This window comes from Podarcis melisellensis (genome assembly GCF_964234715.1).
Source record: "Podarcis melisellensis genome assembly, chromosome: 13".
Lineage (NCBI taxonomy): Eukaryota > Metazoa > Chordata > Lepidosauria > Squamata > Lacertidae > Podarcis > Podarcis melisellensis.
Genome location: NC_138545.1, coordinates 17208483 through 17233256, shown reverse-complemented (window position 1 = coordinate 17233256; position 24774 = coordinate 17208483). Strand labels below are relative to the sequence as shown.

General features: G+C 48.3%; 1 protein-coding gene across 1 annotated transcript; it reads left to right on the top strand.

The window, feature by feature from the left end:
• The first annotated feature begins 408 nt into the window (after nucleotides 1-408).
• On the top strand, nucleotides 409-21195 carry LOC309354557 (serine/threonine-protein kinase NLK2-like). The gene is made up of 11 exons (XM_081884767.1): nucleotides 409-2640; nucleotides 6210-6339; nucleotides 7656-7711; nucleotides 8652-8758; nucleotides 9810-9895; nucleotides 11902-12111; nucleotides 13095-13196; nucleotides 13325-13411; nucleotides 14339-14537; nucleotides 18949-19042; nucleotides 19510-21195. The coding sequence occupies exons 1-11, from the start codon at nucleotides 2399-2401 to the stop codon at nucleotides 19556-19558; spliced, it is 1362 nt and encodes a 453-aa protein (XP_081740893.1). The 5' UTR covers nucleotides 409-2398; the 3' UTR covers nucleotides 19559-21195.
• Nucleotides 21196-24774: the final 3579 nt, after the last annotated feature.

Below are 24774 nucleotides of genomic sequence, written 5' to 3'. Positions count from 1 at the left end.
AAGGAAAAAAATGTCCAAACAGATATTGGGAGCCCAGTTGGTTCCATATACAGCACGGGGCTGATACGGCCAAGGTTGCAGGTTCGGTCCCCGGGCGGGCCAGCTGCATTGCAGGGGGTTGGACTAGAAGAATGATCCTAAATAAATCTACAAGTCGCTGGGAAATGGCCATTGGCGCTTTCTCCTCCTAGGACCTGATCTCCAAATCCAGGCGGCCTCCATCTCTCCTTCCCCGTCTCACTTCCTCTCCCTGCTGCCTTTTCCCTTCCTCTCCTCCATTCCCCGCCTGCCTGCCTGGGCGGCCAGGCTGCCTCTCTCCCCGCGGCCGGTAGATGGGGTCTGCCCGGCTCCCCTCTCCCTGCCGCTGCTCCTCCTCTCGGGCTTCTCCGCGTCCCGCCGCCTGCCTTCCCCTTCCTTCCTTCCTGCCAGGCTGCTGCCTCCTTCCTTCCTTCCTTCCTTGCTCCCTCCTTCCCTCCCTCCTGCCTGCAAAGATGGACCCGCAGCGCCTCTAACAAAGACCCCGCCGCCGCCCGCCCAGACGCCGCTGCCGCCTCGCTCGGGTTTGCCCTTCTTGGCTGGGTGGGGGGGAGGTTGCACGGGGGTCTCCATCTCTTTCCCCTCTCCTTTCCCCGGGGAGCCCCTTTTGTCTCCGGCCGCAGCAGCAGCAGCGCCAGCAGCGCCCACCCACCCCCACCTCCCCATGCCTTGCTGAGGCTCTGCGAAGCCCACCCGGGGGGGCGGGTGGGGGGTGGACCCCATTCCGCCGCGATGGGCGCCCCACCTTCCCCCCCGCAACCACCGCTGGAGGGGCTTCCGCGTCGGGAGGGGGGTCTCCTTTAGGGCTCTTCTTCCCCCCCTCGCCCCCCTCATTCATCCTCTCTGAGCACCTCGGAAATTATCTGATTCTATTTCCAAGAAACACCTTTTCCCACTAGGAGACACCCAGCCCCCCCACCCCCAAAAGAACACCCCTCCAGCACCCTAATATTTACCATCAGCAACCCCCAGGCATCAACAGCTGACCTTTGAGAGGGTTTTTCCAGGCACACCTAGGTTTTATCAAACTTCTCCAAATCGTAAAGGAAGATCTTGATTCTGGAAAGATAGCTCCCCTCCGCACTCACATTTCAAAGAGGAGTCTTACTTCCCTGACCCCCCCAATTCTCAGTAAGCTTCCCCCCAAAAGTGATTTCACCCCTCTGTGCAAGAGATCCCTTGTGGGTCTTATTCACATTCGCTGGTCATAATTGTAGAGAATCACACAAACATCTCTTTGGACACTGTCCAGAATTTCTGCTGCTCTTGAATTTTCTGTTTACTTCAACCTCCTCTCATGATTTCTGTGGTACAACCCTAAACCTCTTCCTTGCCCCCACCTTATTAGAAAGGCAATAGATCTCCTTCCCCTATATTTTGAAGTGCACTTCTGAAATTGCTCCCGCTTCCTTGATTCCAGACGGGCGCCTTGCTTAAATTTCTTTCTCCCATAGCTATAGGTCATACTGTCCATTTATGTCTACGGGGATCCCCAAATTTTCCACCCCTCTAGCAGGGAGAAGCCTGGGATTCTTCACCACATTTCCATAGGGTCCAGCATTTGCATCTGTTTGTAAAAGAACAGAAATAGTAGTAATAACAGATTCCCCAAATCTCAGTTATATAGTGAGATAACATTTGAGTGCCTGCCCACTCTCTAGTAAACACCTAATCCCAGAGGTTCCTGATATAAAAGCCAACAATTCTTTCAGCCTATCCAACATTCTGGAACCCGGGCTCCAAAAATCTGTTTTGACAGATTGTTCCTTTTCATTTAATTCAGTCTGAAAGTCGCAGAGGGAAAAAACTCCTTAGAGATATTCCCTGGAGCATTTCGTCTCTGATAGAGGGACGTGAATTGTACAACTAGAGTTTTATTGTGTTAAATCTCCCCGCTTTCAACGAGAGTTGAAAGTAGTGATCTGAGACCCTCCAAACTGCCTCCGCACTGCCCCATAACCCAAGACACCCACCTTTAACCCGCTTTTTCCAGACCCTTCCACATTCAAGATATCCCTAAATACCTCCCCTTTCGTCCTAAGTCGTGAGAGCTTTCAAGAACAGGTGCTGCTAAGGCCATACAACTGTCAAGAACACTCCTTTGCAGATTCTGGGACACCCCAAAACTTTTGAGCACCCAATATTGCAGACGTTTCTTCAGCCCTGTATACCTGCGTTCAGCCAGCCTTTCAGTAGGCACCTGCAAAATTTCCCCCCAGCTCAGAGTTTCCCCACTGTCCCAAGGGTGCCTTGAAATCCTATCTTCAGACCCAAGAGCTCATCCTGCTTCTGATTCCTAAAGCAGGCTCTCTCTAGCCCCTTTCTCAAAACCATCATTTCTTTAACCCCCCCCATTTGTCCAATGGCTTTTCAGGACCCAAATCACCCCCTGCAAGCCCAGCTCTGTAGCAATGTTTTTGGGGCGCTCACTGGGTTAATACAACCCCCTTTAGCAGCCGGGCTAGGTGGGGGGCAGAAGTATTATTGCAATAATGGGGTGCAGCTAGCCTCGCCGCCGCCGCAGCAGACGCCACTCAGCAATGCGGTCATGGTGGAGCCGGAGCCCGATCGGCCCATCGGCTATGGAGCTTTTGGCGTGGTGTGGTGAGTGAGGAGTTTGGGGTCGCTGGGGGTCGTGGGCTGGTTGGACGTGGAGAAATGGTGGGTGGGGGAACAGGCGGGGGGAACCCCCAAGGGAAGAAGGCTCAGAGCCCAGAGTGGTGGTGGGACAACCGTGAGTTGTCAGAGGGAGAAGACTGGGAGGAAGAGGCGTTGGAAGCTGAAGTGTAACAGGGCTTAGTGAGCTGGGAGAGTCTGTGGCAGAGAGCAGTCCAGAAGCTGAAGGAGAGGAGGGAGGCCCAGAGGCAGAGATGAGTCAGGCTGGTGAAGAGCCAGAAGGGTCGCCCTCTCCTGCTGCAGCAAGCTCTCCTTCCCCCTGGTCTCCCAGAACCAGAAGAGGCATGAATATATATATATATATACATATTTGCTTTCGTAGATTTTCACGGGTACAGGAATGCAGGTTTTGGTGTCCTCGGGTGTCTTCCCGTGTAAAAGTTGGGGTGTCTAGGCGACGTTTCGACGAGGTCTCACTCGTCATCTTCAGGCTGGTGCTTTCGGCTTCTTGTTACTGGAACAGAGCAGGATCTCAGTGTTTGAGTTCCTATAAATACTGTTGAGGGGGTGTGGTGTATAGCCTCCAATGTTCTGGGCAGAGAGGAAGTTCCCAGGCTAGTGTGCCTTTTCTTCTTTTGTTCCTTAATTACTTGAGGGATATCTTGAGTGATTTCTTGAGTGATATCCTGAGTACCACTTAGGTGGGTCATTAGGTGTGGATTAGTTGCTAAAGTCTTTGTGTCTTGACCTCTTGAACTTTGTGAAGAGTTTTTCTGAGAAGATGGCTGTACTGCACTTAGTTGTGCTCTGGCTTGGCTTCGTGTATAGGGGCGAGCTGTGGTTTTGTGGCCTGTGTCAGCCAGATCTGTGTAGGGATTGCAGGGGGGTGCAGCATCCGGAGGTGCCACCATGGTTTGGCTACTGGATGGTGTCTGTAATTTATCTGTGGAGAGGGTTTGGGTTTGGGTCTGGTGTGGTTGATTGGTGATGGCGTTCTGTGTGCCTCTGGATCTGGTGTCAGTTTTTGTGGGGAGGGCTAATTTCCAGATGTCTGGCAAGCGGGATGTGTCGTCACGCTTGTTCATGTTGTGAGGGTGTTTCTCTATCTCGATGGCTTCCATGATTATTCTCTTGTGGTGATGTTCCATGTTAAAGAGCAATTTGGAATCTGCAAAATTAATTTCGTGTCCTGTTTCTTTCATGTGTTGGAAAAGAGAGGAAGTTTTTTCTTCTTTTTTGACGGCATTCTTGTGTTCTGCGATACGTGCATTTATTCGTCTGTTTGTTTGTCCAATGTACGTGGCTGGGCAGACTTTGCAGGGTATTTCATAGACCCCTTGGTTTTCCAACTGGATTTTATCCTTGGGGTTTCTGAGGATATTGGCTATTTTTTGGTTGGTGCAAAAGGCTGTTTTGATATTGTGTTTATGGAGGATTTTGCTAATTTTATCTGTAGTGCCCTTGATATAAGGAAGGAGGGCCATGCCATTGTTTTCTTCTGTGTCTTGGTTTTTGGGGGGTGTTTCTTTTTGGATTAGCTTCGTAACCCTGTTTTGCTGGTATCCATTGGCAATTAACACATTTGAGAGATTCTGTAACTCAGTTGTCAAGTGGTCTTTGTCAGCCAGGCGTTTGGTTCTGGAGATGAGAGTCTTGGCTACGGAGTTTATTTGTGCAGGGTGGTGGTGTGATTGTGCATGTAAGTAGCGGTTGGTGTGTGTTTTTTTCCGGTAGATAGTGTGTCCTAGGGAGCCATCAGGTTTTTTGTAGATTAGGACGTCAAGGAAGGGAAGTTGGTTGTTGGCTTCTATTTCCATAGTGAATTGTATTTTGGGGTGTAGGCTGTTGAGATGTGTGAGGAAGCTATCCAGTTTTTCCTTCCCGTGTGGCCAAATTACAAAGGTGTCGTCAACATATCTGAGCCAAAGTTTGGGTTTGTGTTCTGACTTGTCTAAAGCATTGGTTTCAAAGTGTTCCATGTACAGGTTTGCGATGACCGGTGAGAGGGGTGATCCCATAGGTGCTCCTTCTATCTGTTTGTATCTTTGTCCATTGTGGATGAAGTACGTGTTGGTTAGGCAGTGGTTGGTCAGACCCAAACCCAGACTCTCTCCACAGATAAATTACAGACACCATCCAGTAGCCAAACCATGGTGGCACCTCCGGATGCTGCACCCCCCTGCAATCCCTACACAGATCTGGCTGACACAGGCCACAAAACCACAGCTCGCCCCTATACACGAAGCCAAGCCAGAGCACAACTAAGTGCAGTACAGCCATCTTCTCAGAAAAACTCTTCACAAAGTTCAAGAGGTCAAGACACAAAGACTTTAGCAACTAATCCACACCTAATGACCCACCTAAGTGGTACTCAGGATATCACTCAAGAAATCACTCAAGATATCCCTCAAGTAATTAAGGAACAAAAGAAGAAAAGGCACACTAGCCTGGGAACTTCCTCTCTGCCCAGAACATTGGAGGCTATACACCACACCCCCTCAACAGTATTTATAGGAACTCAAACACTGAGATCCTGCTCTGTTCCAGTAACAAGAAGCCGAAAGCACCAGCCTGAAGATGACGAGTGAGACCTCGTCGAAACGTCGCCTAGACACCCCAACTTTTACACGGGAAGACACCCGAGGACACCAAAACCTGCATATATACATATACATATACATATACATATATATGTGTGTGTGTGTGTGTGTGTATAATTTTTTTTTTTAATTAGAATGGCAAAACAAAATAAGAGAGTACTCTGAACTGGCGAGATTATCAGCAAGGTTAAGAGACGTTACGTATGAAAAATTGATCAGAGAGTGAGATATATACAGAGTATATGTAAAAGAACACTGTCAAAGATCAATCCGTTGGCAGGTCTTGACTGAGCTTCGGTGTGCAAGTAGGATAATTTTATAAAATAAAATTTATAGTAAGTCAAGTAACACAGAGAAGGTAAAGTTTAAGCGCGTATTTAAGGAACTTAATTCGGGAACGCAAGGGGAAGATCGGGGGTCTTGTCAAATTTAATCACAAATGGATGTACAAATCAAGTATTCGTTAAAGAATGAATAATTGTTTGTTTTTTAATTTCTTATTTTGCCTATAACATCCATTGCATATTTCTGTTGTAAAGTTTTCAACCAATAAAGCATTTAAAACTGGGGGGAGGGATGACGACGACGACAGAAGAGGCATGAAAAGGGCAGAGGAGAGGCTGGCTGCATGCAGGCGCAGTCTCAGATTGCTTGGGGAAAACCCTGGAGAGAACTTGCTCAGTGTGATTTACTGCTGGCTTGCTCCTGACACTCAGTTCCGTTTTGGGTTTTTTTGAGGAGGTTGAAGTCTGAAGCAGGGAAGGAAGGGGCTAGGGCAGGGATCAGGAAAACTGGAGCCTTCTGGGTGTTCGACTCCCATTGTTCCTGACCGTTGGGGTCTGCTGGGAACTGGAGTCCGGCAGCATCTGGAGGACCACTGGTTCCTCAGTCCGGAGCCAGAGGTCCAGGGGAGCTGTGAACGGCCATTTCAGAGGCGTTCTGTTTCTCTTTCCTCAGGTCGGTGACGGATCCCCGAGACGGGTCGCGAGTTGCACTCAAAAAGATGCCCAACGTTTTCCAGAACTTGGTTTCTTGCAAACGGGTCTTCAGGGAGTTGAGAATGCTCTGTTACTTCAAGCACGACAACGTGAGTGTGGCGAGAGTGAGAGGGGAGGTTGGTGGGGCTCGGCAAAGCTCTGCTAGGTCAGCGTATCTCTCCATGGGCCTATCTGTTGGGGAGTAGGGGAGCAAGTGGTCCAGTCAGTGCCAGCCGCCATCCAGATTTCTGCCACTAGCCCTGATGTGGCACCACTCTGTACTTTTTCAGCCCTGTGCATGGCTTTTATACACATCTGCTGTGTCCCCACCCTCGCTCACCCTTTTTCTGAAGAAAAGGTTGCAGCGTTGGGACTTTAGACAAAAGGCGTTTAAGAAGTGACGTGATAGAAGATTATAAAATTACGCATGGCATGGACAGTGGGTAGAGAAGGATGCTGCTGGCCGAGGTGGGTCATTGACTTGGTCTTATGTTCTTAGGACTTTGACAGTACCTTCCCTGGTTTGTGGTACACGTTCAAGCTGAGCTTTCATCACCATCATAATTTTATTATTTCTACCTCTTCCATCTGACTGGGTTGCCCCAGCCACTCTGGGCGGCTTCCCACAGATATAAAATAATAATAAAACACCAAAACATTAAAAACTTCCCAATACAGTGGTTCCCACAATCTAGAGAAGTTTGGCCCTCTTGGTGTTCAACTGCCTTTGTACCAGTCCCTTCCTTTTGGGGAGGTTTCCTCTTTTGAAGTCAAATGTGACTAGTTTGGGATTTCTTTGGCACTTCTCTCGCTTCCCATAAATGTTGGTTTTCATAACGTAATGGTCACTTGTCCCCAGTCGGTTCTACAGAACTTACATCTTTTGCCAGGTCCTGGCTGCCACTAACAGTTACAGTCAAACCTCGGTTCCCAAACGGCTCCGTTTTGGAACGTTTCGGCTCCCGAACGCTGAAAACCCGGAAATTTCAAAAAAAATTCAGAAGTTGAACGTCCGACGTGGCTTCCACTTGAGTGCAGGAAGCTTTTGCAACCAATTGGAAGCCGCGCCTTGGTTGTCGAACACTTTGGAAGCTGAATGGGCTTCCGGAATGGATTACGTTTGACAACCGAGGTTTGACTGTAAGTCCAGGGTCACTGCTTCCCTGGCTGGTTCCTGGACTAGCTGTTCCAGGTCACAGTCGTTCAGAGCATTTAGAAACCTGACTGCTTTGTTGTGACTGGAGCCCGCCTGTGTCTGAGGGTATCTGAGGTAGCAAAATAATATTTTCCCTGGGTGATAACAGCTACATTGGTTTGCTGATGTAATGGAAATGCATTGAGATAGCTCATCCCACATAACTTTCTCTGACAGGACATTACAAAAACAAAAAAAAACTGTTGAATGTTCTTTCTCTTGTTCTCTCAGGTCCTCTCAGCGTTGGACATTCTCCAGCCTCCACAAATCGACTGTTTTGAGGAGATGTATCCTTCGTCCCACAGGCAGGCCGGTGCAGCCTGTTGCTCAGTTATCTTCCCAGCATTCCTTTGCTTATCATTTCTGCCCCCCACCTCTATCCTTTGCCGGAGAGGCCAATATAGGTATTTTCTTTTTGTTGTCTCCTTCCCACCCACCTCTTTTATGTGTTCGTTCATTAGTTTATTTATTTTGTAATTGCTTTTCTTACAGGCATTGTGTTGATTTGGGGTTTTTTTTCTATAATTCTTTTGCCGTGCTTTTTTTCACCAAATTAAATTTTGTTTCCTATCTGTGTTTAGCTTCCTTAATTTACAGTTTGTCAAGCATTTCTCAGTCTGTCCGTCCCCTGATGCAATTGTTTCATGGCTTCTTCTCGGCTCCATTTCAATCCCTTTCTTTGCCTTTGTTTTCCTTCATTCCTCAGTGTCTCTCTTTTCCTGTAACCTATTTGCTTTCAAGAATATCATAATTCATTCCCCTGCCTGTTTCTTCTTATTTTACTTCCTTCTGCTGTTAACACTATTTGTCTGTCCTCCCCAATTGTAACCTCCACTAGTTCCGCTTTTGTTTTCAATAATCCTCCCCCCCCCTTTCATTCTTGGTGTCTCTTTTACAGCCAGCGTTGGCCTTTTCCATTGTTTCAATTGTCTTGATGACATTCTTTCATTTTGCAGTGTGTTTTACTTTCCTTTTACCTGCCTTTGATCTGCACTGTGGTCCATCTGTATAATTATTATTTTTTAGACTTACCTTAATTTTGCCTTGCCCTTGCCTTTGTGTGTTCTGTGCTTTCTGCCTCCTAATTTTGCTGGAAGCAGTTGGTTCAACTAAATGGCGGAGAACCAATTTTTCTTTTTTTGCTTACGATGGGAAGGGGCTGGGCGCTCAGATACCTGGTCGTTCTCTGGTCCCATCTCCCGCATCCTCCTTGACGATGTCCACCAGTTACGTCATCACAGAGTTGATGCAAAGTGACCTTCACAAAGTCATTGTGTCTCCACAACCTCTCAGCGCTGACCACATCAAGGTCTTTCTGTATCAGATCCTCAGGGGTGAGTACCGAAACATTTCTAAAGTGAGTTTTTCATTAACAATATGCCGCAAGGCAGTCAGTATGCAACACACTAAGTTACAGTAGCTTCTAGAAAAACAACAATAAAAGCTCGTTAGGGGATGGGAATCATGTTTCAAAGGCTTATCTGAATAACTCTGTTTTCATGACACCATTACTGTAGCAAGTAGACAGGGATGATTCCTGCTGAACTTCTAGGGGCAGGGAGTTCCACAGTGCAGCGCCTGCCACATCAAAGGCTTGGTCCATATCCTCAGGGATATGAGAAGCCACTAGAAGTTCCCACCAGAGGATCTCTATAGGATGTGGAGATGCCACAACCTTTTATTGTAGGAGGGTTGATGTCCAATTCAGTTCCATCCCTCGAATACCTCTTCCTTCCACCCTCTTAAATTATTCTCTTCTCCTTCATGCTTCTCTTCCCCTTTGACTTTTATTGCTATTTTCTTCTGTCCCTCACCTGCGCTTTCTCAATTCTTTCTCAACCTCGTTCTATCACGCTTCATGTATTTTTTACCGCCTTTCAATCACTTCCTTCCTTCCTTCTCTGAGGTTTTTGTTCTTTGCAGAGCTGAAAACCGGATTAACCACAGTTTTTAGTCCATTAATTGTATGTTGCTAATTGATTTATAAATAATGCTGGCATATGGGTAAAATGGTAGTTCTGAAGCCAGAAGCGTACTTTCCTTTGTTTTTACATCACGCAAGGATGTCATTTTAGAAGAGGCATTACCTGCTTTGTATTTTTTTTTTTTAAATAATTTTTTATTGATTTTGACAACATTGTTGTCAAAATTACCTGCTTTGTAAGGGAAAAGATGGTGGCACAAAAAACGCCTCTTTTAAGATAGTGCTATCCCCTCAGTTTTTATAAGTATGCACATTTTTTTTAAAAAAATACCTTTTTTAAAAAATTAATTGGAGCCCCTCTAAACAAACATCTCAGCCCTTTTCCCTTTTGCTTCAGTCAGCCCATTTGTTGCAGGCAAGTTTTGTGACATTGCAAATTCTTTTCTCTTTCTCTCCGCCAGGGCTGAAATATTTGCACTCTGCCGGTGTTCTCCATCGGGACATCAAACCTGGGAATTTGCTGGTCAACAGCAACTGTGTCCTCAAGGTAATTCAGCCTTGTAGCCTCTAGGTTGCAATTGTCTCTTATCCCACTAATTAATATTGTGATTGCTAATCATAGGTTTGCCATATTTCAGAAAGTGAAAATCCGGACAGAAAAGTTGTTGAGCTTTTTAAGGCAAATTTGTGTTTTGTTTTTTTGGCCAAAGTTGTTGAGCTAGTTGAGCAATTTTTTTTCAGGTTTTAGAGTTATTTTTTTCAAGAAATTGCTGATATGGGTTGCCATGCGCCTGGATTTTCCCGAGCATTTCAGGGATTTCCTCCTGGACGCGGTTCCCAACGGCTGAATCCCGGCTGTGTCTCTGGAAATTCTGGACACCTGGCAACCCTGCTAAACAGGATATCTCATGGTTGTCGCTTGCTCACTGAAAACGTCTGTTTAGATTGTGACCATTTGTGAAGAAGGGAAACTCTGTGCCAAGTGATCCTTCTTTGAAACATTAATGCCCCTCTCCTTTAACTGGAAAAAGCTCCCACGGTGACTTGTAGGTCCATAGAAATAACACAGCTCTTGCTCTCAGGCTTGCAGTCTTAGAAGACATGTAACGAAAAACGGGATGTGGAGGGAAAGGAAAGCAAGCTGGATGAGGCTGGATAGCTCAGTCGATAGAGCATAAGACTCTTAATCCCAGGGTTGTGGGTTTGAACCCCACATTGGGTGAAAGATTCCAGGGGGTTGGACTAGATGACCCTTGTGGTCCCTTCTTCCCTACCGTTCTGTGATTCTAAGCAGACTCAGGCGACAAATCCTTCAGTGCTACAAGGTTCTTATGATGAGCAGCTTGGAAGTATCTCCTAATGGTTAATCAAAATCTTCTTCCCTGCATTTTCTACCAATTAATTCTAGTCCTGCCCTTTAGAGCAGTCCTCTAAAACAGGGGTGAGGATCCTGTTGCCGCCCCCCTCCCCCCCCAAAAAAGTGGCTGCTGGGTTGCAAGTCACTGGGCACAGGGTCCTTACAGCCCCTCCCTGCGCTGGAAGACTGGCTCAAGTCCGACCTCTGCAGCAGTCCATTGGGTTGCCTCCAATGAGTCGCTCGCCTCCTGCTCAGTTCCCCTGCAACGGGAATTAGATAATGACTAAATCTGCAGGGATAAACGTCCAAATTAAGCAATGTTGCAGATGTCCACCCTCATTTCGGCAAAGGGCAGCTTTCCCCTGATAACGGAGGTGAAGCAGGAGACTTTTTCTTCTTCTCATTTTGGAGAGAAACCATTCACTGTATTTTTCGCCCCATAAGTCGCACCTAGTTTTTAGAGGGGGGAATGCAAGAAAAATAATTCTTTAAGGGGAGCGCTGAGCAGAGCCTGTATGCAACGGGCTGCCCTTCTTCCTCCTTGGGGAAAAGCCTGCAAGCATCGCACACACGCTCCGCGCGGCTCTTTAAAGGGAGCGCTGCTCTTGGGGGCTTTTCTAGGAGGTGGGGGAAGGGACTGAGGGGCTGCCCTCTGTCCCTTCCCCCACCTCCCGGAAAAGCCAGGGATAGCCGCGCAAAGCCTCCTCAGGGCAGCGGGTTGAAGGCTCCCCGTGCCCGGTAGAGGCTTAGCCGCGCAGCCTGCATTTGCGCCATAAGACACACACACATTTCCCATTACTTTTTAGGAGGGAAACAGTGTGCCTCATAGAGCGAAAAATACGGTATAGTGCCAGGACTGACGTAGAATACATGAAACGACAGTGAAGGAAAGGAACGTAGTGTCACGCTCAGAAAAGCTTTTTCACTTCTCACTATTCAATGAATCATGGCAGCCCACCAATACACAGCTGGGATCCATAAGAAAATCCTTCCAGGTCAAAGGGTGTGACTTTCTGGTAGGCCTGAGCCCCAAACACCTCTAATGGAATCAGGCTCACTTGTGGCTTTGAAGGAAGTTGGCTCATTCCACCAGGGGGCACTGCATATCAGACTGAAGTTGGAGAGGACTTTGGGCCAGATGTCTATGATCTTTGTCCTCCTTCTAGTGCTTGAAACACTCCTTGTCTTCCCTTCAGATCTGCGATTTTGGCTTGGCCCGGGTAGAGGAGCCAGATGAGTCCCAGCACATGACTCAAGAAGTGGTAACTCAATATTACCGGGCCCCTGAGATCCTGATGGGCACCAGGCACTACGGACGCCCAATTGATATTTGGTCGGTGGGCTGCATCTTCGCTGAACTGTTGGGCAGGCGTATCCTCTTTCAGGCCCAGAGCCCAATTCAGCAGGTAATGTATAGGAAGCCAGTATTGGGGAAAGGGTGGGAAGCTGTTGGTGGCAAAGAGTGTGGCTGGATCTAGAAGTGTTTCAATTAAATGTGTTGTAAACTTCATATGAGAAAATCAGGTTGGCAAAAATGGGACTCCACAGCGCCATCTGGTGGCACAGTGTTAGAATGCATAAACAATGCATATAAAATCTTTGCCAGTGTAGCTGAGTCCCATATCACCGTTGCTTGTGATTCTACAAAACGGCCACCAGTGGGCACCAAACAGCAATCCATCCATCCACCTACAATGCGAAAAAGACAAATTCTCATTTTCCTTAAAGATGGGTGACATCAAAATGACATTGCATATTAGGCTTCTAAGGATGTTGATCACTCCCAAGTTGACGCCAGGTGCCTGGAAGGGCAATGAGGTTGGGGGCAGATGGATGCATCAGCCAGAGTCCTGTCACTTTAGCTGCTATTGGTCTCACCACTCGTCCATCTCACTCAGTATTGCCTTCACAGTCTGACAGCAACTTCTCCAGGGTTGCGGAAAAGGGGCGTTCCCACTTCAGCCTGGAGACTAAACCTGGGACTGGCGTGCAACTAAAGGAGGTCCGATTGAGATACTTTTGAATGGGTCTAGAAAACAAAAACACACATTAAAAATCTGGCCTCGTAAGAATCAGGAATCGGTGTGGTTAAAAACGGAAAGGCAGGCTGGATTTCCAGCTGCTTCTGAAGACGTATATTTGGAAGTGCCTTTGATAGTTCCATAGGGAGGGAGTTCCGCAACTGCAGGGCCACCACTGAGAAGGCCCTGTCTTTGGCTGGCAACGTAATGGACTGTACCTGTGGGCATTCAAGGCAGAGGGACTCTGTAGTTGATCCTAACGCAGGAGCAGTAAATTTCTTCCTTTCCTGTCCTCCTGCCCCCTCTCGCCACTCCTTCTTTCTCCCTTCCGGCCTCGTGGCTCCTTTGCATTGTTCTGTGGTCGGCAGCTGGACCTGATCACAGACCTCCTGGGGACTCCTCCTGTGGCCGCCCTCCATTCAGCCTGTGAAGGGGCTCGGGCGCACATTCTGCGTGGCAACCACAAGCCAGTGAGTACAGCTGGGACTGTCTGTTGGGAGGGGGGATCTGTGAGGACGGGGAGGGAGGGAAAGAGGAAGAGAATGGCGCCAGGCATGTGCCTCTCTTCGCAGACTCAGCCCTCTCTGTCTCTTTCCAGCCGTCGCTGTCTGTCCTTTACATGCTCTCTGGAGAAGCCACCCACGAAGCCGTCCATCTGCTCTGTCGGATGCTGGTCTTTGACCCGGTGAGTTGGTGTCAGGGAAGGTCTTGACCCGGTGACGGCCTCTTGGGGTGGCCTACCTCACAGGAATGTTGTGAGGGTGAAACAGGAAGGGGGGGGAAACTATGTCTGCATTTTTTAGCTCTTGGGAAGAATGGCGGGATGTAAAAGTAATGAAATAAAAATAAACTATGAAACGTTAGGCTGCTGCTCTCTCCCCTGCCCACTGCATGGAAAAGAAGCAGTTCTGGTGGTGCTTCCTCACTGGCACCACCTGCAAGCACCTAGTGTATAAAGTGGTACCTCGGAAGTCGAACGGAATCCGTTCCAGAAGTCTGTTCAGCTTCCAAAACGTTCGGAAACCAAGGCATGGCTTCTGATTGGCTTCAGGAAGCTCCTGCAGCCAATCAGAAGCTACAGAAGCTGCGTTGGACGTTTGGGTTCCAAAGAACGTCCGCAAACCGGAACACTCACTTCCGGGTTTGCGGCGATCAGGAGCCAAAATGCTTGACTCGCAAGGCGTCCAGGATCCAAGATACGACTGTATGTTCTTCCGTTCCACAGTCACTCTGTGTCCCTCAGTAGCGTAGGGGACACAGCCTTCGCTTTCTCAGCCAGCCAGCCAGACTTGAGCCTGAGAACCTGCTGGTTTCTTGGTACCCACTACAGGTTCCTTGAAGTTCTAGATTATCTAATTTTGATAATCCAAACCACCTGAATTCCATTCGCAAGCAGAACACCCAAAGAGCTGCCCTCAGCAGAAGCAGAAATGTTTTGTTGCAGACCAAAGGCAGTGCTTAAAGTGAATTGTGGTGAGCCGAGGTTTGCTTTTCAGGTGTGAAATTCCAAGTTCAAGGTGCTTCATTCTCATTTGAATATTCAGCTTCCACTGTTCAAGTTGCAGAGAAAAACATTCAATGTTTGTCTTGACTCTCCTACTCCTGCCTGCAGGCCAAACGGATCTCTGCCAAGGATGCCCTCTCCCACCCTTACCTGGACGAGGGCCGGCTCCGCTACCACACCTGCATGTGCACCTGCTGCTTTTCCGTGTCCTCAGGCCGCGTCTACACCAGTGACTTTGAGCCCCGGGCCGACCCGAAGTTTGATGGATCCTACGAGAAGAACCTCACCTCCGTCTGGCAGGTCAAAGGTAGAGTGTCCTCTTCCCCAGGCTCCCTCCTCGCACCTGGGCAGTTCCACCCTTGGCTTTATTCCTTCCTCCTCGTTGTTGTTGTTGTTGTTTAGTCATTTTGTTGTGTCCGACTCTTCGTGACCCCCTGGACCAGAGCACGCCAGGCCCTCCTGTCTTCCACTGCCTCCCGCAGTTTGGTCAAACTCATGCTGGTAGCTTCGAGAACACTGCCCAACCATCTCGTCCTCTGTCGTCCCCTTCTCCTTGTGCCCAACATCAGGGTCTTTTCCAGGGAGTCTTCTCTTCTCATGAGGTGGCCAAAGTATTGGTGCCTCAGCTTCAAGATCTGTCCTTCCAGTGAGCACTCAGGGCTGATTTCCTTCAGAATGGAGAGGTTTGATCTTCTTGCAGTCCATGGGACTCTCAAGAGTCTCCTCCAGCACCATAATTCAAAAGCATCAATTCTTCAGCGATCAGCCTTCTTTATGGTCCAGCTCTCACTTCCATACATCACTACTGGGAAAACCATAGCTTTAACTATACAGACCTATACGAATAGCCTATAACTCTACGAATAGCCAAGGAGGAAGGACCTTCCCCTTCACGGATCACTGCCTTGCCGTGGCGAAGGGGCTTGAATAACTCAGAGAAGCTATGAACTATGCTGAGCAGGGCACCCAAGATGGACAGGTCCTAGTGGAGAGTTTTGACCAAACGTGATCCACCTGGAGCAGGAACTGGCAAGCCACTCCAGTATTCCTGCCAAGAAAACTCCATGGACAAAGACAAAAGTTCCTTCCTCCTTGGCTATTTTAATTTCTATCTTGGCTTGCCACACCAGGATCCCCGAGGCAACTGATGCTGATAGCGTTTGCAATTAAGTTGTAATTACCATATTTTTCGCTCTATAAGACGCACCAGACCACAAGACGCACCTAGTTTTTGGAGGAGGAAAACAAGAAGAAAAAATATTCTCTATCTCAGAAGCCAGAACAGGAAGAGGGATCGCTGCGCAGTGAAAGCAACAATCCTTCTTGCTGTTCTGGCTTCTGGGATAGCTGCGCAGCCTGCATTCGCTCCATAAGATGCACACACATTTCCCCTTACTTTTTAGGAGGGAAAAAGTGAGTATTATAGAGCAAAAAATACTGTAATACGTTTTGAAACACAAGCAGCAGGGGGAAAAGATCAGCAGAGAAAAACTGCCTGGAAACTGAGAGAAGGGTAGGAAACGTGATTCCCACCGTAAGTTGTGGATCTCGAAAATCTGGAGGGCCAAAGGTTTGCCCCACCTGCGCCCCACTTGGATTCCTGGATAGTCCAGAAAGGTTGCACGGTTAGGCTCGCTTGCTAGGGGTGTGCCCAGTTGGAGACAGCGGGACTTACTTGCATGTAAACACGAACAAGGCGGTTTGTTAAATTATATATACAGAGGCCCATCAGCAGGGCAGGTTCTGGCTTCAAGGAGGAGATAATCTAGAATCTGACAGGGACCCACCCTCTGTCACAGCACCCAACTGATATGTCTATGTGGAAAAAACTGCTTGGGAGGATTTTATTATTGTTGTTGTTGTTGTTCTTCAGAAAGGCAGCATACCCGTATCGTTTAAAATATTTTGTATTTATAAAGAAAGCACAGAAACGGTTTAAAATCAGGAGAATTTGCAACCATACATTTGCAGCATATCGCCACGTTAGATTCCAAAACTCGCAATGTGTCTTTTAATTGCTGCAACGCTTTTTTTGTTTTGTTTTTAAGAAATGAAAAGTTGCTTTAAAACAAACAAGGAAGGCAGCATGTTAGCAGTTTGAAATAAATAGCAGGGAAAGTGGAAGGAAATGGGGAAGCGTGTGTTTTTCTGTTGGGCTGAGTTACCGGCTGAGTCACAGGAGGGGTCTGGGAACTCGGGGTCATGTGCCGCGCAAACGGGTTGTGGAAAATGTCGTTTTTGAGGAGGAGGAGGAGGAGGAGGAAGGGAGGGGCACTGTGGCGCTGACCCAGGAGGCTGTTCTAAGCATGCCAGGGCAGCAAAGGGTTGTAGCTCAGTGGTTAGAGCACATGTTCCGTGTACAGAAGTTGCCAGGTTCAACTCTGGGCATCGCCCAGGACAGGGCAGGGAGAGTCTCCTTGCCTGAAACCCTGGAGTGCTGCTGCCAGCCAGTGTGGGCAGTGCTGAGCCAGAGGGAGCAAAGGAGAAGACCTATTCCTACATTACTCGTAAAGGGGAATGTGGGAGCAGGGGACCCTCAGGCCCTGGAAGGGGGACAAGGAGGTGGAGGAGCCACGATTGAACTGAGGGAGAGAAGTGGGGAGGAGGCCACGGGGGGGGGGCAGCTCTGAAGGTCGGGAAAAGGAGCGGCTGCTGGATCTAGGAGCAGGCAGGATTAGGCCAGCCTTCCCTACCCTGGCGCCCTAAATTTCCCACCAGCCCCAGCCTGCATCTCCAGTGGTTTTAAATGAGGGGCAGGGCCAGCACCAGACTGCAGGGGGCCCTCAGCACCGTGCCCTGACCTCCCTCCCCCAGCCACATACAGTGGTACCTCAGGTTAAGTACTTAATTCGTTCCGGAGGTCCGTTCTTAAGCTGAAACTGTTCTTAACCTGAAGCACCATTTTAGCTAATGGGGCCTCCTGCTGCTGCCGCGCCACTGGAGCACGATTTCTGTTCTCATCCTGAAGCAAAGTTCTTAACCTGAAGCACTATTTCTGGATTAGCGGAGTCTGTAACCTGAAGCGTATGTAACCTGAGGTACCACTGTAGTTGGATCAGCCATCTTTCTGTAGGGTGTAATGGGGTGCTTTCCCCCCAGCCCCCTTAGTCCCTTTTCTCTCCATTCACTGGCCGGGGTTGGAATCTGCATCGGCCAAGGAGCATTGCATTCTGGGTAAATTAAGATGGCAGCTTCACTCCCATGCCGACGTGCTAACCCTGCCTGCCCACCGCTATAACAGCCTCCGCGATGAGCAACAGGGCAGTGAGGGGCCTACCTGAGCCCCTGCTGTTTTTGGGCAGTGCCAATGGTGCCAGGCTCAATGACGGGAGCTGCAGCCCCAAACCTTTGGCGGGCTCTAGGCTAGAGAGGCATGGGCTGCACTGTGAGTCATTGGTTGCGTTGGCCAACTTTGACCCACGTCTGTCGCCCGCCCTGCAGGCTTGCTCAACCTGTGGTTTCCTATGTGCGTCTGTGTGGGGAAAAGCACACAACAACAAGGTTGTTGAAACAGCAAAAGGTACACCAGAGCACCACAGGAGCATTCTTGCCTGCCAGCGCCGTGACAGGTGGGATATAAAAGCAACTAAATAAAAGGCCAAACACCAGCACACTGAACTGAGCTCGGAAACAGGCCTGCGGCCTGCAAGGCTAAGTGGACAGCTGGCAAAATGGCTTTTTTTAGATCAAGGGTCAGCAAACGTTTCAGCAGGGGGGCAGCCCACTGTCCCTCTGACCCTGTGGGTGCTCGACTATATATTTTTTTTTGGGGGGGGGAGGATGAACGAATTCCTATGCCCCACAAATCGCCCAGAGATGCATTTTCAATAAAAGGACACATTCTACTCATGTAAAAACACGCTGATTCCCAGACCGTCTGTGGGCCGGATTGAGAAGGCGATTGGCCTGGATCCGACCCCCGGGCCTTAGTTTGCCTATCCGTGGCTTAGATTGGCCCCAGCAAGCAGCCTAAACAATCTGTTATTTTGGATTAATGGAATTTTGCAAGCAGTCATCAATAGCCACCTTCATGTGCCCACCACGGCAGTAAGTTTTGTGTCCAAGTGTGATTGTTTGGCAGGCCTTGGGGCGGGAAAGAAAGGAGCCCTGGGTGGGAAGGAACAATTTTTTTAAAAAAATAATATTTATTTAAAAAAATTGTTTAAACAGTAAGAAAACATAGGAAATAACATATACTTTTTCAATATCCACATTTCATTCACCTCTTTGGACTTCCTCACGACTCTCGTTCCTGCATTCCAAATTGTCAGACAAATGGTATATTTTTGCAAGCTTGACTGGGGTCATGTACCACCTATATATCATTTTCATAACATTTTCTTTCAAGGCATTACATGCCGTGAACCTCAGACCGGTGGTCCATAACCTTTCCCAGTCAGCAAACATAATATTATACCCTATATTCTGTGCCCGGGAAGGAACAAATTTTAAGGCAAAATTACAGATATGAAGAGTTGCTTGAACTCTGGGGTAGAATAGAGCTGGGTTGGGAGAGCAATGGTGAGGCTGGGGGTGAACTCAGTGGCTTAGCATGGGTTGTTAGCACCCGGGGCAAGGCAAGTAATTTGCGCCCCCTAACCCATGGATTTGCCCCCCCTGCACCCCCCACGCTACGCCACTGAGTGAACTGGGCATGGAAAAGAGAGGCGAATAAATGGGAGGACTGGAATGACAGGGGCCCCTTTCTCCCTTTCCAGAGCTGGTGCATAGGTTTATCCTGGACCAACAGCGGGGGAAACGCGTCCCGCTCTGTATCAACCCCCAGTCGGCTGCCTTCAAAACCTTCATCCGGTGAGTGTGTGGTGCTGCCCCCTAGTGGCATAGCTGGAACCCCCCCCACCTTAATAATAATATTATACTACCTTTTTATTTATACCCCGCCCATCTGGCTGGGTTTCCCCAGCCACTCTGGGCAGCTTTCAACAGAATTTTAAAATACAATAATCTATTAAACATTAAAAGCTTCCCTAAACAGGGCTGCCTTTAGATGACTTCTAAAAATCTGGTAGTTGTTGTTCTCTTTGACATCTGGTGGGAGGGCGTTCCACAGGGTGGGTGCCACTACCGAGAAGGCCCTCTGCCTGGTTCCCTGTAACTTGGCTTCTCGCAGCGAGGGAACTGCCAGAAGGCCCTCGGAGCTGGACCTCAGTGTCCGGGCAGAACGATGGGGGTGGAGACGCTCCTTCAGGTATACCTTAGGAGTGGGTTTCTGGCCTAGAAATGAGGATCTTTAAACTCTTCTTGTTTCCGCTCGGCAGCTCCACGGCGTGGCATTCCTCCAAAGTGTCCAAAAAGGAGGAGAGATGAAGGCGCCCAGTGGCCAGGGTGGGGAGAAAGAGAAGAAAGGAGAAGAAGAAAAAGGGAAAGCAAAGGAGGAGAAGGGCAGAATGAGAGAGCCTTTTCATCGGGTGATGGAGAGAGAGAAAGAAGAAGAAGAAGAAACAACCACTCTTCTTAATCCTGCACTCTTGAATATTTTGACTCATGGACAAACATTTGGGGTGGGGGGAAAACGTCTGTGTCTTTTTTTTATTATGAATATTAATATTATTTGGGGAGGGTGGGAGGGTTGGGAAGGGATTGTTTTTTGCATCAATTGATGTCTTTTTCCCTCCACCTTTATTGTTCTGCACTGGAAAACCCTTTAGGTTGTAGGTATTCTCCTTGTGCAACTCTCCCTGTCCGCAAACTCACCCCCAAATCTGCACTGTTCCCCGACATGCCTGTATTTGCCCATCTCCTGGCTGAGTTACCCTTCCCTCTCTGTCCCTGTATTATTAGGGTTTTGTATTGCTACCCCTAGCGGGTTTGCAGTTATTGGAGCGAAGGGGTGTTTGCTTTTCTCAGTATGTTCCGCCCATTCTGCACCAAACCCTGCTGTTCCCCCACTCCTTCAAAAAAATAATCCTCTTTAGGATCAGTGAAGGGTCTTCTTACTGGCTGCGTCTTCACTCCTATCTGCAAGGCACTGTCCCATAAATAAGTGGCATGTTTTATTAGTTCCCTTAAATGCTCTGTCCCAAAAGAACCACAGGTGGGGGGTAGAGTGGGGGGAGAAACCCAATTTCCTAGCTGGTATCCATACAGCCTTTATCAACCATATTGTTCTCTTAACTGTTCACACTGAATATTCTGCCACTTCTTACAATCAGAAAACGGGACTCTGGGCCTAAGTAAATATGATCAGTGATGGAACACCAATAGGTTTTTAAGTAAGTAAAGTTACAATGAAAGCATGGGGCAGGGATTTGAAGTGTGTGTGGCAGAGAGGGCCCAACCTTTTCCTTGTTAGTTGCCCCACCACTAACCCCAGAAAGAAAACACCTGAGGTACCACCTGGCTCCATTTTGGCATCTCCCAACGTAGCCTTAAAAAAAAAAAATCACTGCTGGGGTTTACTGTATAGTTTAGTTAGGCCTTCATCCTGTCATCAGAATCTCTAGAAGTTTCCTTCTCGCACCACCCTACTCTGCAGCCAGAAAAGCACCCCACTTCTTCTTAGCACTCCTCAAGGACACTTACTCCTCCCTTATTTCCACACCCGTTCGAAAATCTACCTCTTTTCTCCTAGTGTGTGTTTGGTTTGTGTGTTTGTTATTTTTAGCCGGGGGTGGGGGTGTTGAACTTTCATACTTCTGTTGTTAATTAATTTGTATTTTGTTTTCCTGGCTTTCTTTTGCGGGGGAGGGCGGCTGTTGGATTTTTTTTATTCTTAATTTTTTCAGTTTCATTTATTAATTTATGACCCCGTCGGATTTTAGAGACTCAAATCCTGAATGCGTGTGTGCGTGTGTGCATTTTTCCTTTGTCCCTGAAAAAGAAAATGAAAAAACAAAAAACACAACCAACAACCTGGAAACTTGAACTGTCTTGGCTGTAATAATTTTTTTTCCCTCCTAATTTAATTGTGCTCCATGGTAGCTGAATTAAATTTATGCTGTGTATTTTTCTTCTGTGAATTTTTTAATTTCTCTTCCTATTATTATTATTACTATTATTACTCAACCCTTTGAATGTAAATGCACTTTTCCTGGCAACTCTTGTTGCACATCTGGATCCCTCTTCCAGTTCTGCTGGGGCGGCAGGTTGCTTTTGAGGGGCGGCTTGGGGTGTGCACCTGCCCCAGTGAGACTGCAAGCAGGAAGTGCCCATCTGTGGGCTCCCGGCCTCGCAGGGCGTGCTCAGGAAATGATGCGATCAGGACGCCTCGACCACATCCTTTTCTGCCACTGTTGTCAAAGTGGAGGCAACCTTTGCTTTGTCGGGGAAGTTTCTCTAAGGCAGAACTGCACACTTGGGGGCCCACAAACCAAGGAATCCGCCGTTTATCAGGTGAGGTTTTCTATTTTTTTGGTCTACCCATTTCTGTCCACTTCCCCACTCTACCGGACTCAGCCATTAGTAGGTGGGAGACAGTTTCCTTTTAATGTCCCATTGTGGAAAACACCCAGAGGAAGAGGCCCGTGTAGGGGTGGGGAATCCGGGGCCCTCCGTGCCTTGCTGCACCTTGGCTCCCATCGCCCCTAACCATTGGGCATGCTGGCTGGGGCTGATGGGAAGACCACAAGCTCCCCAGCCCTGCTGTGAGAGAGTGACAGAGCACTTAAGAGCTGATAAGATAGCCATGTTCAAATATATAAAAGGATGTCACATAGAGGAGGGAGAAAGGTTTTCTGCTGCTCCAGAGAAGCGGACACGGAGCAATGGATCCAAACTACAAGAAAGAAGATTCCACCTAAACATTAGGAAGAACTTCCTGACAGTAAGAGCTGTTTGACAGTGGAATTTGCTGCCAAGGAGTGTGGTGGAGTCTCCTTCTTTGGAGGTCTTTAAGCAGAGGCTTGACAACCATATATCAGGAGTGCTCTGATGGTGTTTCCTGCTTGGCAGGGGGTTGGACTCAATGGCCCTTGTGGTCTCTTCCAACTCTATGATTCTATTCTATGATTCTATGATCTATTCTGCTCAGTCGGATGGGCAGGGTACAAAATAAAAATTATCCCCATCATCTTTACGGCTGCAAAGTTAAGCAGGGGGTGAGAATCCTAGAATTGTAGAGGTGGAAGGGCCAGAAGGGGCATCTAGCCCAACCGCCCCTGTAATCTTTTGCCCAATGTGGGCTTCAAACCTACTACTCTGAGATGAAGAGTCTCATTGCTCTACCAACTGAGCCATCCTGGGAGGGTCTCGGAAAACTGGAATGGGACTGAGAGGGACTTTGCAAGCAGGTTGAGCTTTGGGACTTGTAGCTGCAGAATAACAACTACAGTGGTACCTCGATTACAGACGCTTCAGGTTACAGACACTGCTAACCCAGAAATAGTACCTCGGGTTAAGAACTTTGCTTCAGGATGAGAACAGAAATCGTGTGGTGGCAGTGGGAGGCCCCATTAGCTAAAGTGGTACCTCAGGTTAAGAGCAGTTTCAGGTTAAGAACGGACCTCTGATACGAATTAAGTTCTTAACCTGAGGTACCACTGTATTTTTCTTTTCTTTTTTTAAAAAAGGACTGAGGTTTTATTTTTTAATACCGCTCCACCCACATCCCTTGATTACATCAAAAATAAAGCCCGGTACGACCAGCCTAATACAAATCGGTGATTTGACTCCTCCCTCTTTCTCCACAGTTTGGCTTCTTCCTGACGCGCCCATTCTGATTCTGGATGCGGCTTTGATGTGGCTCCATCGCAGTGGCCCACCCCCTCCTACGTTGTCAACGCCAGCCCCCTCGACGGGAGCCCAGATGCCTCCTTCCTCTGTGGCCTCGCCGCTCAGCGAGTGTGGCAGCTGCCTGCTGATCATGACAGGCATCGCCTTCATTGCTGGCCTTTTCATTGTGATCTCGGCCATCCTCTGTGACCGGGTCTTCCGTGGGTCCCTGCCCTCAGAAAGAAGGGGGCTGCCGTCTGTCTGGAGGCAAGGCGGGACGCTGTGGATCGAGCCTTCCAGGAGCTGCAGGGAGCCAGATCTCCTATCTCGGCCGTCAGAAACGGTGCCCCTTTGGATCCAGCGCTCAAACGACTGGTTTCTGGAGCAAGGGAGCTGCGATTCCCCTGAAGATACCCAGATGGAAACGCAGAGCCCAAGCAGCTCGGCCCCTTTCTGGGATGACGGCGAACCCACCTGGAGGATACAGCCACGCGTCACCCTGCAGGACCTAGAGAGCTTTTTCCAGCACAGCGGTCGGGGTACCTAGAGTGTTCCATGCCTGGTTTCACTTAAGGCGCCCAAAACCTTCCCTGCCCACTCCACTCCTTCCTGAATCCAAGAAAGCTCAAAGGTCACTGTGGGGTGTGAGACGGAAAATTTCACTCTTGGGGTGTTAGGACTTGGTTGGGAGTGTGTGGGAAATGGGCAAGAAAACATCTGGGGTTTTTAAATACCCTGCTGGTTGGTGTAAACATGATTAAAGGACATCGGGAAGGAGAATTCTGGGACCAAGGAGTTAACGTCTCAGTGTGCTGGAGAAGGAGGCAAAAATGGAAAGTCATTTTTTAAAAAAAATAAGTGATGAGAAAACCCACAGAGGTTTTGCTTCATCAGATACCCATTTTTTAAGCTTTCCTACCTGACTCACTTCATACATCTCCCATGCAAAATATGCCATTTCGGCATAAAGGGTTGGGGCCCTCTGGATTCCTATAAGTGATCAGCCCTTAAGGACTGCCTCCCCGCACATTAAACTGCCCGAATAGGAAGATCGTACGGTCACAGTGTTAAAAGGGGCTTCAGAGCTCAACTAGACCAACCCGCTGCTGATGCAGGATGAAAGGAGGCTTTCAAAAACCGCAACTGGGCGTCTGACATGCGCAAGAGTGAATGTGGCAACGAAGCAAATGGACGTTTTGTAATGGTTCTTGTGCTCTTGGCAGTTTATGCTAATATGCTGATTAAAAAATATATATGGTTGACCTGCGGCTTGTTTTATATTTTATTACAATAGGCAGCATTTTAAGTTTGTATAGAAAAAAATAAATAATTTAAAAGAACTAAGTGATGGGCTGCTGGGTTTTTATCCCGTCATTCTCAGAGGGTATTGTTACTGCTTTTTGAAGAGATGCAAAAAAGCCTTTTCTGTCATCGCCACCCAACACCCTGCCGTTGTGAGATGTTCTCAGGAAGCCTCGTTGATGGCAGATGACGGCTCGGCTCTCTTTCCACAATGGGAAGCGGCAACGCTTTGGAATACCGCTTCCCAGAAACTGCAGGAAGGGAGAGCGCTCTTGGGCTCGAATCCAGTCCTGCTTCTGGTTGGCCACTGTGAGAACAGGATGCTGGACTAGATGGGATGTTGGCCTGATCCACCGGACTCTCCTTATTTATATAGGGTGCGAAATGTCTGGGTTCAGCAAACGTCGGAATTTAATTAGAGCTTGTGTGTTAGAACCAGGAAAAAGCCAGACTTGTGTGTTTAAGGCAGATCCGTGTGTGTATTTGACCTCTGTACTTGCCGCTTCTAATCATTTAATTAGCATGTGTGGAACCTAATTATTGCTGCATAAACTTCCTAAACTGTGCATTAG

Bases quoted from the DNA above. Each gene is read 5' to 3' on its own strand.
- LOC309354557 (XM_081884767.1), top strand. From the start codon at position 2,399: ATGGCTTTTCAGGACCCAAATCACCCCCTGCAAGCCCAGCTCTGTAGC. The intron at 2,641-6,209 runs GTGAGTGAGGAG...CTCTTTCCTCAG, and splicing joins GGAGCTTTTGGCGTGGTGTG to GTCGGTGACGGATCCCCGAG. The intron at 6,340-7,655 runs GTGAGTGTGGCG...TTGTTCTCTCAG, and splicing joins GTTACTTCAAGCACGACAAC to GTCCTCTCAGCGTTGGACAT.